The 16,885-nt window shown below is 35.3% G+C and overlaps 1 protein-coding gene across 5 annotated transcripts in view; it reads right to left on the bottom strand.

The window, feature by feature from the left end:
• Window positions 1-1,570: 1,570 nt before the first annotated feature.
• The window catches only part of HGF (hepatocyte growth factor), a 57,289-nt gene continuing 41,974 nt past the window's right edge, over window positions 1,571-16,885 (bottom strand). For 4 of the 5 annotated variants that reach the window (XM_069876449.1, XM_069876544.1, XM_069876624.1 and 1 more), the window contains 8 exons: window positions 16,412-16,551; window positions 14,410-14,448; window positions 13,855-13,951; window positions 11,043-11,117; window positions 10,315-10,461; window positions 9,588-9,694; window positions 7,620-7,765; window positions 1,571-5,676 (listed from right to left, as the gene is read on the bottom strand). In XM_069876449.1, the coding sequence (XP_069732550.1) occupies window positions 5,506-5,676; window positions 7,620-7,765; window positions 9,588-9,694; window positions 10,315-10,461; window positions 11,043-11,117; window positions 13,855-13,951; window positions 14,410-14,448; window positions 16,412-16,551 (922 nt within the window). In that variant the 3' untranslated portion in view covers window positions 1,571-5,505. Of the gene's footprint in view, window positions 5,677-7,619; window positions 7,766-9,523; window positions 9,695-10,314; window positions 10,462-11,042; window positions 11,118-13,854; window positions 13,952-14,409; window positions 14,449-16,411; window positions 16,552-16,885 lie in introns of those variants that run through there. The other variant, XM_069876775.1, reaches the window with a different exon arrangement.

Here is a 16,885-nt window from a genome sequence, read left to right as displayed (position 1 = left end):
TAGTGTTTTGAACTGAAATGAAACAGCTTTAGGAAAGCTAAGGTTATTAAGCTATACAACTGTAGCTTTTCACACCATATATCCTATGTTATGAAAACTGAAACAACATGAGAAAAAAAATATCTGTTCATTTTAGGGCTCATTTTGGTATTAAACTATTTATGATTTGCCTTTTTTCTCCCAGCTGGTTCCTTTCCTATTTATTGCACTTGTTTTTTTATTGGAACATAGCTTTTGAAGGCAGAGTAGATGATACACAACTGAACTCTACTAAATGTCCTTCTCTGTTTACATGATGGCTGTTTAATAACAAAGAGCAGAAAGGAAGTGCTGAGCATCGATGTGGGTTTTTGCCATTTATCATCTGCAGATTATAGGGTTCTTGCAACTACAAAAGATAAAATCATAACAGAATTTAATATGAAGGCAATATCCCTTTATAGATCTTTGTGGTGCAAATTGCTGCACAAGCAGTTAATTCTCATGGGTCCTAGGAGGTAGACCGGTCGCCTGAATATCCTTAACACTTTGAATGTAAAATTATAGTAAGGTATGGTTTTGATGTATGGATTATTTCTAGATTTTCATAACTTTGGAAGCATTCCTGTATGGTTGAAGTTACTGGCAAGTCTCCCATTGATTTCAGGAGTTTCTAATAAAATCAAAGAATTTTATTAATCAATTAGGAAATCCCTTTTTTTGGATTACAAACAAAAAGAAAGTCATGTTTATCACAGAAAATTCAGAATCAGACTTCAAACACTTTGAACATGAGTTTATTTAAAGAATGATGCACTCTTGTCATTGTTGGAGTTGTTACCAAATAGATTTATAAATCATCAAAACTTCAGCAAAACCAGAAATACTTAGAACTTTGACACTTCAGCTGGATCATGAAAACAATGCAATGAACTTACTGACCCTTATGTAAATTTACCGATCCAGAATGTCATGATGCTACAGGGGTTTGATACTTGGCTGGACAGAGGCACTAATCTGGTGCGGCTAGTAAGGTTGTTGATTGTTTCCTTTTCTGCCAGCTGTTGCTGTTGGCTGTGCTTTGATATTAAGTGCAGCAGCGACTAGGTTTGTGCAAATTATTGGTCTCCTTTATGTTATGTTATCTACCACCAGTAGTATTAAATAACACAGTGAGAGGAGCCCTTCCTGAAGTGTGACGTATTTTAAAAGGAGTACTTAAAACTCCAAGTCTCTCATACTGCAATTGTAAGGAACGACAAATACTCACATTTAGGTTAAGCACATCCTTTCCCCTGCAAATATACTGTCTCCCTAATATGCTTAGGCCATTCTCCATATAGAATTCCAGTAGAAAGCTCCTGGGGAGACTCATCAGGTTCACAACACGGATTTGGCTGTATCTTTCATTTTATGTGTAATTTTGTTGTTGGACACGTGAAGATCTTTGAATTACCAATCCCCCTTACTCTGTACACTAAAATCCTTCACTGCAATTCGAATTGCAATGAGGGATTTTTCTAAGTCTTTGTCTAGCAATGAGGTTCCAAAACTTCTTATTTGAGTAAGAAACATAATGCTAACTAAGCTGTTGTTTCTTATAAAATACTTTATTAACAATAATAAGAGTAAACAAGGTTACAAAAATACCAACTTTATTAACTAATGAAGATGCTGTTAATTACATAAGATTCCTAATACAGGTTATAACCACAGTGTTCCCTTTCCCTAGGCATTCAGTCAGTTGTATTTAATGGGAGCATTATTTTTCCTATTTAAATATGAAAAAATACTCTTATCATACACTGAAGTCCACGGGTTGCTCCCTGAAGTAAGATCCCATGCAAGGAAACACCCTATAAAAATGCCCAAGAGTATGTTTTAAAAGGAACACTAAAATTTTAGGGTGAAAAGCCATGTTAGTTCCTGCCAGCAGTCCCAATATTTATAAAACAATAATATACCAGCATACGTGAGGGAGGAAGAAAATAGTTGACAAGAAAACAAGGCTGAAGAACCAATCTAATAAATTTTATAACAGGTTCCATGGGGGTCAACTGCTTTACAATCAGCCTTCCAGAAATACGGCTATAAAGGCGCACTTACTGTTGCAGCTGCTGTGGGGTTAAAAATCTGTCTGCTTTTCAGTGTACAAGGATGCAGTTCACAGCGTGGCCACAGCGAAAAGCACTGAGCAACTTTCAGTCCCTTCTCTTTTGACAATCACATTCAGTGATTTTAAGGGACATTTTGCCTGAGTAGATTTTGACCCTCAGAGACATATTTGGACTTTTTTCTGAAAAGCTCTGCTTCAAGTGAGTAGCTCTGTCAAGTACATTGGCGCTACCTGCAGCAACGGTTTGCAGAATGCCTCAGTGAATTTTAATTTTAAGCTACAGAAGAAGATTTCAGCAGCAGTAGCAAAAATCTAGACCAGTACAAACCCAATGAAAGCTATCGTTTCTCTGAGGGTCACAAGGTTTATGACAGAAAAAAAGAGATGGGGAAAATCCCTTTTTTAAAGGGAAAAATGTTTTCATTAATGAAAGGAAGAATCATCAGCCAGTTCCAATGTCCAAAGAAAATCAGTAATTAAGTCCAACTAACTTCAGTAACACAAATCAGCTCTCATGTTCTACTTCTCAAGTTGCATATCCAGTTGTCACGTTTTTCAGAAACCAAGGGTTAGTTACAACAAGAATGAAGATGAAATTCAATTGACTTTAACAATATCCTTACTTAAAATTTTAAGTTCTGTACCCTATAATTCTAATATGAACAAAATCACACCTACAAATTAAAGTCCAGCTACCACTGAAGTTAGTAAGAGGCTTTCTAGCAATTTAGATGGCCACTAGTTCAGTTTCCTTTGTTATCACAGAGAGAAAAATGTTAGAACAGATTAAAAATATATACACAGTGCCCTTTCTTAAGAGAATCCTGTAGATATAACAGTTGCCTGGTACGGTACCATTGGTACCAACAAGAAATATTCACAGGAATAAATGAAGTACAAATACATTACTACATATCATCATTCTTCCCTTGCTCTTCAGAGTCTCACATGCCCTCCATACTGTGATAGGGAGAGCAAGAGCACCTGATAAGCAAGTGCATACAAGCATGTTAAGTTCTGGAGCTTCAACTCTGCAGAATCTGTGTTACTGAGGTGCTGCCCAGAACAAACAGGTAAAAATCCTTACATGTTGTCTAACAAAAAACAGTATTTTTATCATCTATATATATATGTGTGTATATATATATAAAAATTACAGCCTTCTGCACAGCAGAAGCTTATAACTAAAATATTTTAGGATTCTTTTTTTTTTAGATAGACATAACAAAATGCCTGCAAATATAATACAATGAGCACATAACAATTCTTAGAATACAAAGAGTGAACATGGAGTTATATATTTTATCCACATTCTATTTGTGACTGAAATCAAAACTCACTTGGAGTTTTTTAAAAGTTAATCCTTTCAAGAAGATATAGTCACTATACACTTAGTAAGAATACACTCTTTACATACATGGCAACAATAAACTGTAAATACAACAGGCTAACTTCTGCCCTCTTTTGATCTGGTAAGTAAGAGAGCCCCATAGGAGCATAAAGCCTTCAGAGGCAGCCAGAATACATGATGACAAACTATCTGTGTAGCATCCACAACCTCAGATATGCTGTACAGAGAAGTCGTGTCTTGTCCAAAGAGACTATTTACATCAGGAGGAATTTCAGAAGCTCTGCTTGCTGAAACACTTCTTCCTATGTGCCAGAAGAACCTGTTGGATACTTGACACAAATCTCAGCAAGCCAAGCCATTCAAGCATGGGCTGAAATTCATCCCAGTTCACCAGGAGATGTAAGCATATTTGAGTCCCACTGGAGTCAAAGTGCACTGCTGAAGAAAACAGTTTGGTAAGTCAACATGAGAGCTGCCTCCAAAGACAGGTCCCCTGATGTGGTTACCTTTTGCCAGGGCAGAATTCAACCCTGTGTCTTCCGAATGAAATGTCCTTGTCTCCATCCTGATGCCAGCTAGGTGGCTATGCAGTTAGATATGACACACATACCCTATGATTTGTTGCTGGAAACATTTACAGTTACATAATCACAAATAAAGTAACAGTGCAGTTACTTATGCAATTACATGTACAGTAGTAAAACTAGCAATTGGATATATGCTGTGTCAATTTTCCAGAAATTACAGGGTAATTGGTGCTACCACTAAGAACGTATTTGTATAATACTTACATACAAATAAACGCCTAAAGGAGAACAAGTGCTTTTTGTAGGTGCTGATTATTTGATCCTTTTCCCCATCAACATAAAAGAAAATGATGGTTCTAGATAGAGGCAGGAAATATAAGGTACTAATCTATTGGTGATGTTTTCCAAGATCTCAAGCTCTGCAATAATTTTATTACCCTGAAAGGAATTGTACAAAGGATATAATTTTGTCCATATCTATGTAAGGTTTTATTAAGATCTTCAGTCTCTGAATGACTATTAATGTACAATTTACTTTCCCCAGTATTAAGTCTCGCTGTCAGGTGACGTAGTCATTAATCATTTTTGCTGCTGTAAATAAAGAGTTACTTTCATTAAAGAGCTAGAATAAACTGAATTTTTAACATTTGTTTCTTGAGAAAGATTTAGACATGTTAAATTGAAATTTCTTTTAATGATCGAAGTCTGCCAGTAGCTAATCAGGATAAATTGTTCAAACTTTATGAAATACTCTCTTCAACATTGTAAATTCACAGTTATTTCTGGCACTAACTTTAAACAAATAATCGAATATTTGCCAGTCAATCCACGTCTATGTCTTTTCCCTTATTCAAAAGTGGTTTTGAGATGTCTTTTAGGGGGCAACGTACACACTGAAGGAACCAAGTGGAGAACTAGAGTCTGTAAGCACTCTGTAAAAGGAAGTTATGTTGACTTCTATGAGAACTCTGTTTATGACAAGCTTGTCAAAGTCCATTGAGAATTACAAGATTCACTTCAAAAGAGTTTTTTTTAATGAAATATTGAAATCTTTGACCTCTTATACAGGTGGAAGAGAAATACGTTCATATATGCTGTCCTTGACAGATGCATGTATCTCTCAGGTCTTTTGTCATAACTGAAGAGAAATATATGGCTCATAGAAAGAATAAGATGTGTTAAATAAAACTATAATTTGTTTCTCCTCCTAAGATAATCCGAAAAGCAGCATAAAAGAGGTAATATGATCTATTTCTACAAAAACATTTAACATCTAGTAATAATATCTTTGCAAAACTGTTTACACGTTCAAGTATCTTCAGGAGATATGTCACCTTACTTGCATATACTGTAAGTCACTCTAACATTTATGAAACAACACTGATAGACAAAAAACACCAAAACCTCCCATAAATATTAAAAGAAGCTCAACAAACTTGACTATCAAGTACTTAAAAAAATGTTGATCTTTACATTACACGTTAGTTCCATGCTGTCCAAAATCTTTCTCTGAATGGAAGTTGTTGAGTTTTTCAGGGTTTTCTGTAGGTCATCATAATCTTATGTATCCATCTGGAGTAATATGAAACCCGAACAAAAATCCCAGGACGATTTTTAATAGCACATCCGCGGCCAGGAACAATGACACCAACTACTATCTTCAGCTTGTTTTGTTCACAAACCAATGGACCACCATAATCTCGCTAGGGGAAAATAAACACAAAGAATAACACTTCTCAAAATGCATCAAGACACAGCTCTCACCTTATCTTGTACTGATGGGATTCTTTTGGGGATGACGTAGCTCAATGAACAGTTAACTGACAAAAATCTTTTTATGATAAGAGTCTTTTTATCAAAGACCACTGGCAAAGCCAAGTTAATATCTTTCTGTCAGTCAATCATCTTGCAAGGCCCTAGGTACACATAGAATCTATGTGTACCAATAGGCAGAGGGGAGGAAGGGAATTCCAAACATAATAAAAGGTAATATTTTGAAGACATAAGTTAGATACACCACTTGTTAAAATGCTCTTTTTCACTATTCTGAGTGAATAAGACCTCTATGAATCAATACAATTGTTCAGTGAAAATTTGGAGTATGGCCAACTCAGATCACGGTCTTAATTAGCACTAAAATGTAACCAGTTAAAATTAGATTGAAACAATAAATTAGATACATTCACATAGATTTTGGACTTGAATATAGATACTGTAGTTTTCACCCAGGCAAAACATATACTAAATCTAGCAAACTAGCTGCAAAACTAGACAGTAGAAGTTCATAGCACACAGTGAAACTTTATTTCAAAAAATAAAAGTTGACAATTAGCATTGCATTTTTTCTAGATCACCAGAGAAAAAGCAATGTTTGACCTTTATTTGGTTTGGGATTTTTTTTCTGGGTGATTGCAGAGTAGTTCACACATGAACGATGAACTATGTCGATACCATCAGAGCAGTTCAAAAATATTTTCAGGACTGGAGTTTCACCTGTCAATCTGGTTTTGTTTCTCTGTCTGTTCTCTGCTAAGAAAAGTAGCTTCAAAGGGGAACTCAGGGAGCAGGAAGCTGTGTGGTGATTAAGACTGATTGCTAATATTAATTCAGTCCATTTCTTCTTGTAGAGGAAAACAAAGTGCAGGATCCTCAGTGGAATTCCATGCAGATGTTTCATTTGTAAACCCTGACATGTCAAAGAGCTTGTTTATGATTAAATGTTTGATTTTGAAGAAAATACTTTGCAATAACAAAATTATTCTTGTGGAATAATAATAATAAATAGAAGAGGCCTCAGCCTGATAAAGACCCCCTTTCCCCATGGTTTTGTAGTACCCTTGGGTAGGGAAAATTTCACTACTTGGTTAACATCTGTATTAGGCAATCATCTATTCTAGTCCAGATATTAAACGGATAATAATGTTCATGACTGCCCTCCTTCTATGCATCATCTCATCAGGCAGATTTCCCACACAAAAAAAGACATCTTCCCCTAATAAATGATTTACAACTTTTCTGTGAGGTCTTTTCTTAATTATCAAAACTAGTCTGAAGCAAAACAACTGTATCAAACCATACTTTAGCTTATGTAGTTCTCCTGTCCTCAACAGTATGTTGCTCAGGCTTGATTAGGAAGAGCAAGGGTTCCAGCCTCCTGACTAATTCTGAATCTTAGTACAGTGCTGGATCTTTCTCCTTCTTTCATGATTCTATCAATGCTTTTGAGCAGCAACTTTTTGTGCATTTTGTATACAAGTAAGTAGTTACCTGTGCTCCACTCTGGTTTCTACTCAGTCAAATTATACTGCTGTGTCTAGCACACAGTCTACTTTAGCCCTTACTATACAAAAATTTGTCTCAGTCTAGCAAAGTGTTTAGTCATATGAATATATTTTACATTAAAGTAAATCCTTTACTGGTGTGACAGTATGGTGAACTTGAAGTAAAGGAGCTTCTTCCTGCAATCTGGCAGAAAGTAGATCACTACAAACATAAACTGTTTTCCAATGCAAAAGCTTAAAATAATGTTTTATGTACAAATTTAATGGAGAAAGAATAATTATAAAAATCTCTAGTAGATTATTTCTGGGACAGAAATATTCAGGCTGATGGCTCCTCAGAGTGTATTACAAAGTGTGATATTTACCTCACAAGGCCCAGCACCAATGGTTTCAGCCACAGCACAGATTTCTGACTCATTCACAGTGATCTTCCCTTTGAGATACTGGTTGCATTTCTCATTTCCCAAAATAAACAGGTTTGCTACCCGGAGAAGGCCATCATAGTTAATTACTAGGATTAAAAAGAGAATTAAAACTTTATTCCATTTTTTGGGGAAAAAAACGATATATGAAGATGCAGTCTGGATAATCTTACTCACATAACTTCCATTATTGTATTTTCTTATCAGTACTCATATTTTTGTCCATCCTTATTGTTTTCATGCACTTGTCATTTGGATTTCTTATATTTTCTACAAATGAGGTTTGCAAGAAATTTGTTTGGTGTGCATGTCTGTTCAGTTCTATGAGAATATATGGAGTGTTTTGTATCAGAAGAAAGGGCTAGGTAACACAGTTTACTCTACAGTTACCATCAGAAATCAGAAAAAGTGAGGCTGAGAATGTTGTAGCCCCCACCAGTGGGGTCAGGATTTTGCTCCCTGCCTTAAAAACAAGTTAACAGGTAACAGAACCTTGAAAAATACTGTAGCAGAGCAGAGGTTTCCCCATTCTGTGCTGGCTCAACTACACTGACTGACTTTGTGCCTGCAAGGGCAGAGCCACAGCTTTGTGCAATCTCCATTCATCAGTATGAAGATCAGGAAGCAGGAGCCCTGTGGGGCTTGCTTTTGTCTATATGTCGAAAGACAAGTCAGCACAACCTGCAAAGATAAATAAAGGGTCTGGACCTGCTCATTCTCCACACAGCCACAAAAACAAAGCACCAAGCTTGCCCTTCACTGCACTGTTATTCTACTTGCTTGAACAGAAAAGGGGATGTAGCCCTTCCTCCTTCCCTGACTAAAAGGCTGTAAGGATTATACTAAGTAATACATAAAATATAGCACAAAGTCCTTGGATGACAGATGCTATGTATCTACTGTATTACATAACTCTGCAACATTGAAAATTCCTTATCAGTTCTCTTAAGCTAAGCTTTCCTACGATGCTGCCCCATGCGCCATCCTGACTTCTCTGCCCCCTAGACAGCCTTTTTCCCCAGAGGATGGCTGATACCCATGCTGAGAACTTCAAAAGCAGTCGTTTGGGAGAGGGCTGGTACAGATTACTTGCCACCCACAAAGAAATGTGCAGTAATGGTCACAAGGAAGAGAGCCTCAAAATTACAGTCTAGCTTCTACTCTGCTTCCAGGACAGAGTGAGTATATTGCTGCTGCTTACTCAGGGTTTGTGGCAAAATGACATTTGAGCACAGTAATTATTGGAGTAATTATTGTCAACTGGCAGCTATTAACTTTATAATAAACACGTAATTAGCCAGATATAGTATTTAGCAGACTAAATAAATGTCTGTTCTCCCACATATTCGTATTTACTTCACACAAAAACTGTGTTTAATAAATATTAGTAAGGTTGCAAAGTCAAGTATTCAAAAGTTAGGAAATGCCAAGCTAAGGGCTGCTTGTGTAGCCTTAGCTCGCTGTCTTTGTGCGTGTTAATTATGTCTTTGATTACATGCTTCTATATTAGTTTTTCCAAGGGCAGCCTTCTTTAGGATACAGAAAGAGACTGCTGAAGTAGATGAATTGGAATTTTTCAGACAAGGGATTGAACTCTGAGAAACAATTCTGCCAGTTTTGTTTACCATGTAGAACAGTATTTTTCTCTAATTCATTCTTTGAAATGTTTGAATTATTTTTGCTGGCACTGAAACAACAGCAAAAATGGATGGAGTGGTAGAAAATACTTTATATTAAATGATCTCACATAATACATTCAAATTTTTACAAAATAAAACCAATGAAACTATATCTTATGACAAAAAGTGTTGGACAACAGTGGCATCAGGCAATAGCATCAGCCTCACCTATAATGACAAGAGGAAATAAGCTGTCAACGTATTCATTTAGTTTTTAAAAATAGTTTCTTACATCCAGTGTATCCCCATCCATAAACACTGCAACTGGTCTTCTCTGGAATGGTACATCCGGAAATAGGCAATCGGATTATTTCTACAAAATTTGTCAATATGGCAGGTCTGAAAACAGAAAACAAATAATAGATATAATGGATTTTACTTAACCTTATACAATGCATTTTAAAAATGACCCTTCCTTTCTTTTCCATCTTTGAAGAATAAGATGGATTCTTCTACCTATTTTTTTGTGCTACAGCTGTTAACTGTCAGAAGATTTCTAGAAATGCTGCCACCATTTGATGCTATTTAGCTTAGGTTTTAATCTTAAAAGTAAGAAATGATGTTGTTTCATTTAAATATATAGTTCCACTAATATAGAAAAAGTTTGAAAGCCCATATATACACACAAGAATCTCTCTTGGAATCTGGTGCTTGTTCTATAAGTTAAGGCCATATACTAGTCAATGGGGGTTGTTTCTTTTTTAAAAACAAAAACAAACCCTCCCAACAAATCTAAACTTGATTATCAGAAAAAAATAATATAGGCACAATTGTTTTCTAAGACAGATGAACCTGTATTTCTGCATGTATCAACTAACATTTCTTACAACAGGAAGTTCGCTCCATGCAGACATCATCTGCGGTATCAGAGATAGTAGAGAACTGAATTTGCAGATCTTATGCAGGAAGAATCTTATTCATCAGTTGAAAATCCTGGAATTGTAATAATAGCTACTAACCTGCTAAGTTTCAATAAGACCAAATCTGACCCTGTGGGGCCATATACCAACTGGGAGATATTCCGAACTTGTCTATGCCTTTCCTCCCCCTTTCCTTTAATATTATGGATTCCAAGCCAGGCTTTGTAGTCTTTCAAATCTTTATACCTAAAACAGGGAAAGGTGGTTAGGATTTTCCTGAGTGTATAACAAGATACCTCAAAAAACTCTGCTTGATATGATTATGCAAGAAGATCTTAACTAATGCTCCACACTAGAAATGAGTTTATGTTGCCAACTGCTATTCCAAAATCAACATACTCAGATGTAAGTGTTTGGTCTGAAGCCAATACATAATATTATCTTTAACTATGACTGAAATCTAATTTTTGTTTCCTGGTAGTATTCAAACATTTAAATCTTTGGTCAGTATGAACCTTTGAACTTTTTGAGATTTACCCAAGTCTTCTGTTTTATTTTGTCCACTTGAGCAGAAACATGAGACAGTTGTTTAACCATTACATTTGGAAAACATATTTATACTTCTATGTAAAATAGCCAGAGCTCTTTTAGGTTAATAACTTTAAAAACAGAAAATACTGAGGTCATACAGGGCTTTTACATCAGAAAAGCAGTGCTAAAGCCAAACAGGAGGGACAAAATACTGCATTTAATTTGAAGAAATCTTGTGCTCGTAAGTTCTCTAAAATAGATATATTTAAATATTGGAAGGCTACAGACTACTGTACCGAGAAGGGAAACACTGCCTTGCTGTTAGAACCCACTCTTCCTTTATCAAAGTACCTCCACAGATATGCTTATTCCTGTGGGGAAAAAAAGGAGAAAAAGAAGAAGAGAAAAAAAAGTAATAGTGTTAGTTTCTACATAATGAAAACTGTAAAGAGTACTGTTGCTCCCCACATAATTTTGCTGGTGAAAGTTGTCTGACTGACAGCCTGTGAAGACACAGATCTGTCCCTTTGCTCTACAGTTTCAACACTTACAGTAATATGACTTTGCAGTGATTTACTCCAGCATATATAAACAAGGAGGAAAGAGAAATTCAGTTACTTTATTTGTTCAGTGGTTTCAAAGCTGAATTTATAGTTGGTTTTTTTTTTTTTTTTTAAAAAAAAAAAAAGGCAAGCTAATTCTTTGTAATAGGAACTAGAATGGAACATTCAAGCAAGTCCCCAACTGCCACCAGATGTAAACAACATTTGGTGATTATTCATGTAGGTATTATTCAAAGCATTGACCTCAAGGTGGATAGTTCCTATTTGATTGCTAGTCCTATGAGATTTCTGTCCCCACATACTTCAGTTGGAAACAATCTGCAATGTATGACATCCTACATGTGATTATGGAAAACCTGCAGCATAATATATCAAGTAAAATTAAAGCAATTAAGCATGACAGTTCTTTCAAAAATAAAGATGGCTGTGGAATGCAGATTAATTAGCTTCCTTCTTCATGCCCCTAAAATCACATTTATTTTCTGCAGCTCTTTGGGAAGTGAATCAGAATTGTCAGCAATTTGGTAAAAGCCTGAACTCTCACAATTTGTAAATTCAAATCTCACAAATGTTCAAAGCTTTGCAAAGAACTGCTGGAAGAAACCCAGACTCTATATGGAGTTCAAAGACAGCAGAATAACACAGATGCTTGCCTTCTTTTTTCTTTTTCTTTTTCTTTACTTTTTTTTTATTTTTTAATTGTATTTTGGTTGAGGAACAAAATATCTGGTCCAAAAAGGATGGATTCTTTTTAAAATATAGGTTCTGCCCTGTTTTGTTATAAAAATGTCCCAATCAGGAGTATAAAAATGTTATTGTATATTATGTTTGAATCATTAATTATCAAAAGAAATTCACAAGACTGCATCACCTGCTTTGAAAGATTGACTAGTATACACAGGAAGGTTTAACCTTATTGAGAACTGGCACAAATCTAAAGCTGATTCCACAAAATAGATGAAATTCATCCAACTATACTTAAATACACCTGATAACAGAATCTGTGTCAGATATATAAGAAAATACATAATTGATTAATTTAACATTTAGAGGTAGGCCTTAGTTGCTAAATATGAACACGAGTTTATAAGTATCACTAAGCCTTTTGCCATTCGTTCACAGCAACTCCATTTAGAGGTGTAGAGTTAGATTTTGCAGAAAGTCCTGAAGTCACGAAGATTATGTTTCAGACAACATTCTATTTGCTTCCTTGGTAACAATACAAAATAAAACTACATTCTTATGCCTACATGTAATACTTAAAAATATATGTTGTTGCAGGAGTATTCCAGGAATCCATATTTCATAAAGGAATCTGTAATCATTTAAGCACTCTTCCGCTTAATAGAATTTTGTTGCATAGCACAAAATCCAGGTACAACTACCTTAACATTGGCTATTTAAATTTTAGGCAACTGGATGCAATTCACCTTACCCATCTAAAATTTCCTTAAATATCAAGGTTGCTTTAAAAATAGTGGAAAGATAAACTTCTCCAGAGAGTCATTCAGCCCATCTATCTGGCTATTTATTCTAGAAATAAAGTGACGTTTCCCTAGAATGTCATTCTGGATCATCTGCTAGTCTTCCAGAAAGGTCTAGTTCTGATTGAAGCTTACAGGATGCAGATTACCAAGGTTGGGAAGGACCTCCAGATTTTTTCTAGCAATGAGACAGTGTAGAAATTAAACTTTGTATCACTGTTTAGTCCAATTTTTCATCTAAAACTTATTTTACAATGTGTCTTAAAAAGAGATGATGAATCACAAGCTAATATAATTATGCTGCTCTTTAGTCTGTATCAGCAGACAAAAAAGACTTTTCAAAACTTTTTTTTTTTTTTGTGTTAGAAGATACAGGACAGATACATGCAATATAACTCCTGTCATACACTAACTAGTCACACCCCCAGCTGATGAGTTATGAACCAGAGTAATGAATGCAGGAAACAGTAATTCTGTATTCTGGCAAAGTAAGGACAGTAAAATCAGCCATAAAATAATACACATTTGCAGCTGTATATGTTAGGGTCTTGTTTTACAGAATTAAAATGGTTTCTTTATAGCTCCCACTTATTTTTTTTAATGCAGATTACATTTTAATTGCAAGCAATGATATGAGCATAAAGCTAGATTTGACATGGGTATAAATCCTGAATCCAACACTGCACGACTACATGCACTGTTGTTTAAGCGAAAATATTGATATGAAAGTGTTTTGGCTTGTTTTCTAACAGTATCTAAAATAAACAGTTTCATTCTGGATGCTAAGCCAATGTTATGTAAAGGTCTGCAATAGCTAATCAAAAAGAGCAGAATGCTTTGAATGCTTTACAGGCTCATGTGTGTAAGTTAGTGATAATGAACACATAAATATTTCACTGACAGAGTGAATAGTATGGAATCACTTGATGTTCCAGCAATGCAGATTTTCTGCCTTTAAAGGATACTGTCTAGAAGTATTCTTATTATGGTCAACATTTTCTAGAGTTCCAATACAAATATACTAGTAGATGTATTTTTTTTCTAATAAAAGTGATAGTTACCTGTATGTCAAACTAACCACCCATCCTTCATTAGTTTGTGTTGGGATTCCATTTACAACTCTCAAATGCTTTGTTGAGGCACAAGGAATGACAGTATCTGAAAGCAGGTCCAGAGATCACATTTTACTAAAAACAGCGGTAGGAAACCTGTACGGTTACACATAAGGACCGCAAGAAGGTCAATATTTATTACAGATTAACTTCCCTGCGCTAATGACATATATTTCTAGATCACCAAAACTACTTCATGAAATTATCTCAGTGTATATAAATATTCATGAGCAATATATAATACATATTTCTAAATAGTTTTATTATGGAGATTTACATAGCAAACACTGAAAATCATTGCCATATCTCACCACTGGTGAGACAAGACAATGAGAACATATAGAGTATAATTCTACATTTTCCTCTTGTAAAAGCAATTTTTCCCAAGCCGTATAACCCTTTATATCTCTAACTGATCTTTCTCTTGTTTCCCATTGGAGAGAAATGGCTAGTCTTAAAGGATATGATATACGCACTGCATAGTACATCTGCCAATTTACTTACCATCCAAGCTGGTTGTAGTAGGAGTTGTATCACCTTCACCTGGACAAATAGACAAGATATCCATAATACAAAAGTAAAACACATGTAAGAATTGAATAGAGGAAAAATAAACAGCAAATAACAAAGTAATAATAATTCACAAAGTTTTAAACTTCAATGATTTCTTCAATACTCTGTGAAAGCACAATTTGGTAAGGATGATCAAGAAGGCAGAATTCCATTTAAATAGTATGAAATAAAAGTTAAGCATTTTGTAACAGGAATTTAAAGTAATTTTATTCTTGGCTGAATCAGGCAATCTACCATGTTAAATTTACATGTTTCATTTGAACAAGCAAATGCCAAAAGATCAAGTCATGACTCTTCTATAGAAATTCAGGAATCATAGAAGTAATGTAATTAAATCCAAATAAGATTTAATTTAAATTTCCAGTTTCCTTAAAAAGATTTGAAATGTCAAAAGTATTTTTATGTTGACATCAGCAAAACCTTATCCTTCTTAAAAGATGTTTCCCCAAATCTGGTTTGGTTCTTCCATCTAGTCCACGTGAAAATACATTTACAACAAAGTTGCTTAAACTTGGTTAAAAATTTTGCCTTCATTGAAGTCTCCAGAGTGACCCAGCATTACGAGCTGGAGGTATGTGTGCAGCTACTGAATATTTCAACAAGCAAAATTTAAACCATCTTGTCCAACTAGATTTCCATAATTAAGTAAATATATATATATATAAAGCAATACATTTAAACACATAGTTAAATTTCCATATGTATGCATATGTATACCTATGTACCAGTAAGCACACTTTGGAAATGCTAGGATTTTGTCTGTACTGGTTAAGCTGGTTATAAGCACTTGAATGAGCAAGTAGTAATTTAATATTAGACCATACAAGTTACAGTTGTAAAACAGATGTATTCCAGCTCTGGAGTTTGATCCCAGAAATGGTAATACTCACCATTGCCTTACAACCTGCAAATATTTGCTGTGAATATTTCCTTATGAATTCATAGATACAGATAATGAACTGAGATTGAATATTTATATTTCTTCAGCTGTTCTATATGTACATTGACACACATAACCTTTTGCACAGTTTTTTCACTCTTCACACAGAAGCCAAAATATCACCTGAGACTTTAAATATCACCTCTTAGAGATGCTGCTGCAGTTCAGACTATGAGGAAAAGCAGCAGATTGCTGCTGGGAATGAATATAACATTATCCTTAACCTCCAGAGAGCCCAGAAAAGCGTTCAAAGCCTGATTTACCATTTAAATATTCTCTCAGGATATACAGTACAGTGATTAAGAAATAAGAGTTTAAGAGAAAATTCCTGAAACTGAAGTGAATTACACATTTTTCCATATAAATCTTGTCCCACTTCAGTTTATTACTGGATTCTCTGTGACTTTTAACTTTTAGCTTTTATTTAAGCTATTTTGATTTTAACATGAAGCTTTTGAAGACTGAAGTTCCTAATTCTCATCAGGACTTAAGTCAGCCCATAAACATCCAAAAAGAGAATCTATGTAGCACATATACACATCAGCATACATATAGTGAGTTATCTTAACTTTACAAATACAGAACACACAATGAGACTATGAAACTTGTAGCACAGAAGATAACTGTCCCTGGGTTTCTTGAGGCCACAGCCAGCATTTTGACCAGTAGAAAATTCTTTGTCTCCATCCAGCCCTCATTTAATAGCTAGATCTGTTGGAAAATGTTTGACCATCTTTAATAGCCCTTTTATGCCCCTGCTGCATAAAAAAAGCCTTGAATTCTCTAAGCTGATCAAGGAAAAGAACCCCACATTCATATATTGCATAAGCAGCTTCTGTCTATCCATTTTCGGTCATGCAGAATTGATTCTTGATAGAATTACACAATTTCTGCTGCCACAAGCAACAACAGAAAGGTATCCCTATGCATGTGGCGCTGTGGCTTCACTGAGACTGCACAGTTGACAGTGCCTGGGGCATACCGAGTACTCACATCGAGAAATAGGGCAGTAATCCCAGGGAAAAAGAGGATCATCTGTGTAACACCAGGGACCATGAAAATCATCATCTGGATTGCGGCAATAGTTTTTCTTCAGTTTACTAACATCTGGTTCTCTGAATATTTGTATATGCCTAGGGGGAAAAAAAATTCAAAGTGCTGAAAAGCTTTATACTATAGCCCAAATTTTCAAAGGTTAAATGTTGCTTTGCTCCACATTGTAATATTAGCTAATTGAGAAGCCTACAGGTCAGGGTTTAGAGCTGGTTAAAATCAAAGGGAAGATGAGACCCAAAGATTTGCTGGATCTAGGTCCAAGTTTCCTCTGGCTGATATTTTAAGCACTGAGTCCACCGGACAGGTTTCTAAAGTGGGAGGTTCCTAAATCTCCCACTCAAGCTAAAATCCCTGGATACTCTGAGGAGGGGTCTAGATACAGTACTGATTAGAAGAGCACTTCTGTTGCCC

This window comes from Phaenicophaeus curvirostris, chromosome 1, assembly GCF_032191515.1.
Source record: "Phaenicophaeus curvirostris isolate KB17595 chromosome 1, BPBGC_Pcur_1.0, whole genome shotgun sequence".
NCBI classification, from domain to species: domain Eukaryota; kingdom Metazoa; phylum Chordata; class Aves; order Cuculiformes; family Cuculidae; genus Phaenicophaeus; species Phaenicophaeus curvirostris.
The sequence above is the reverse complement of the archived record's forward strand: the minus strand, read 5'-3'. Positions and strand labels throughout refer to the sequence as shown.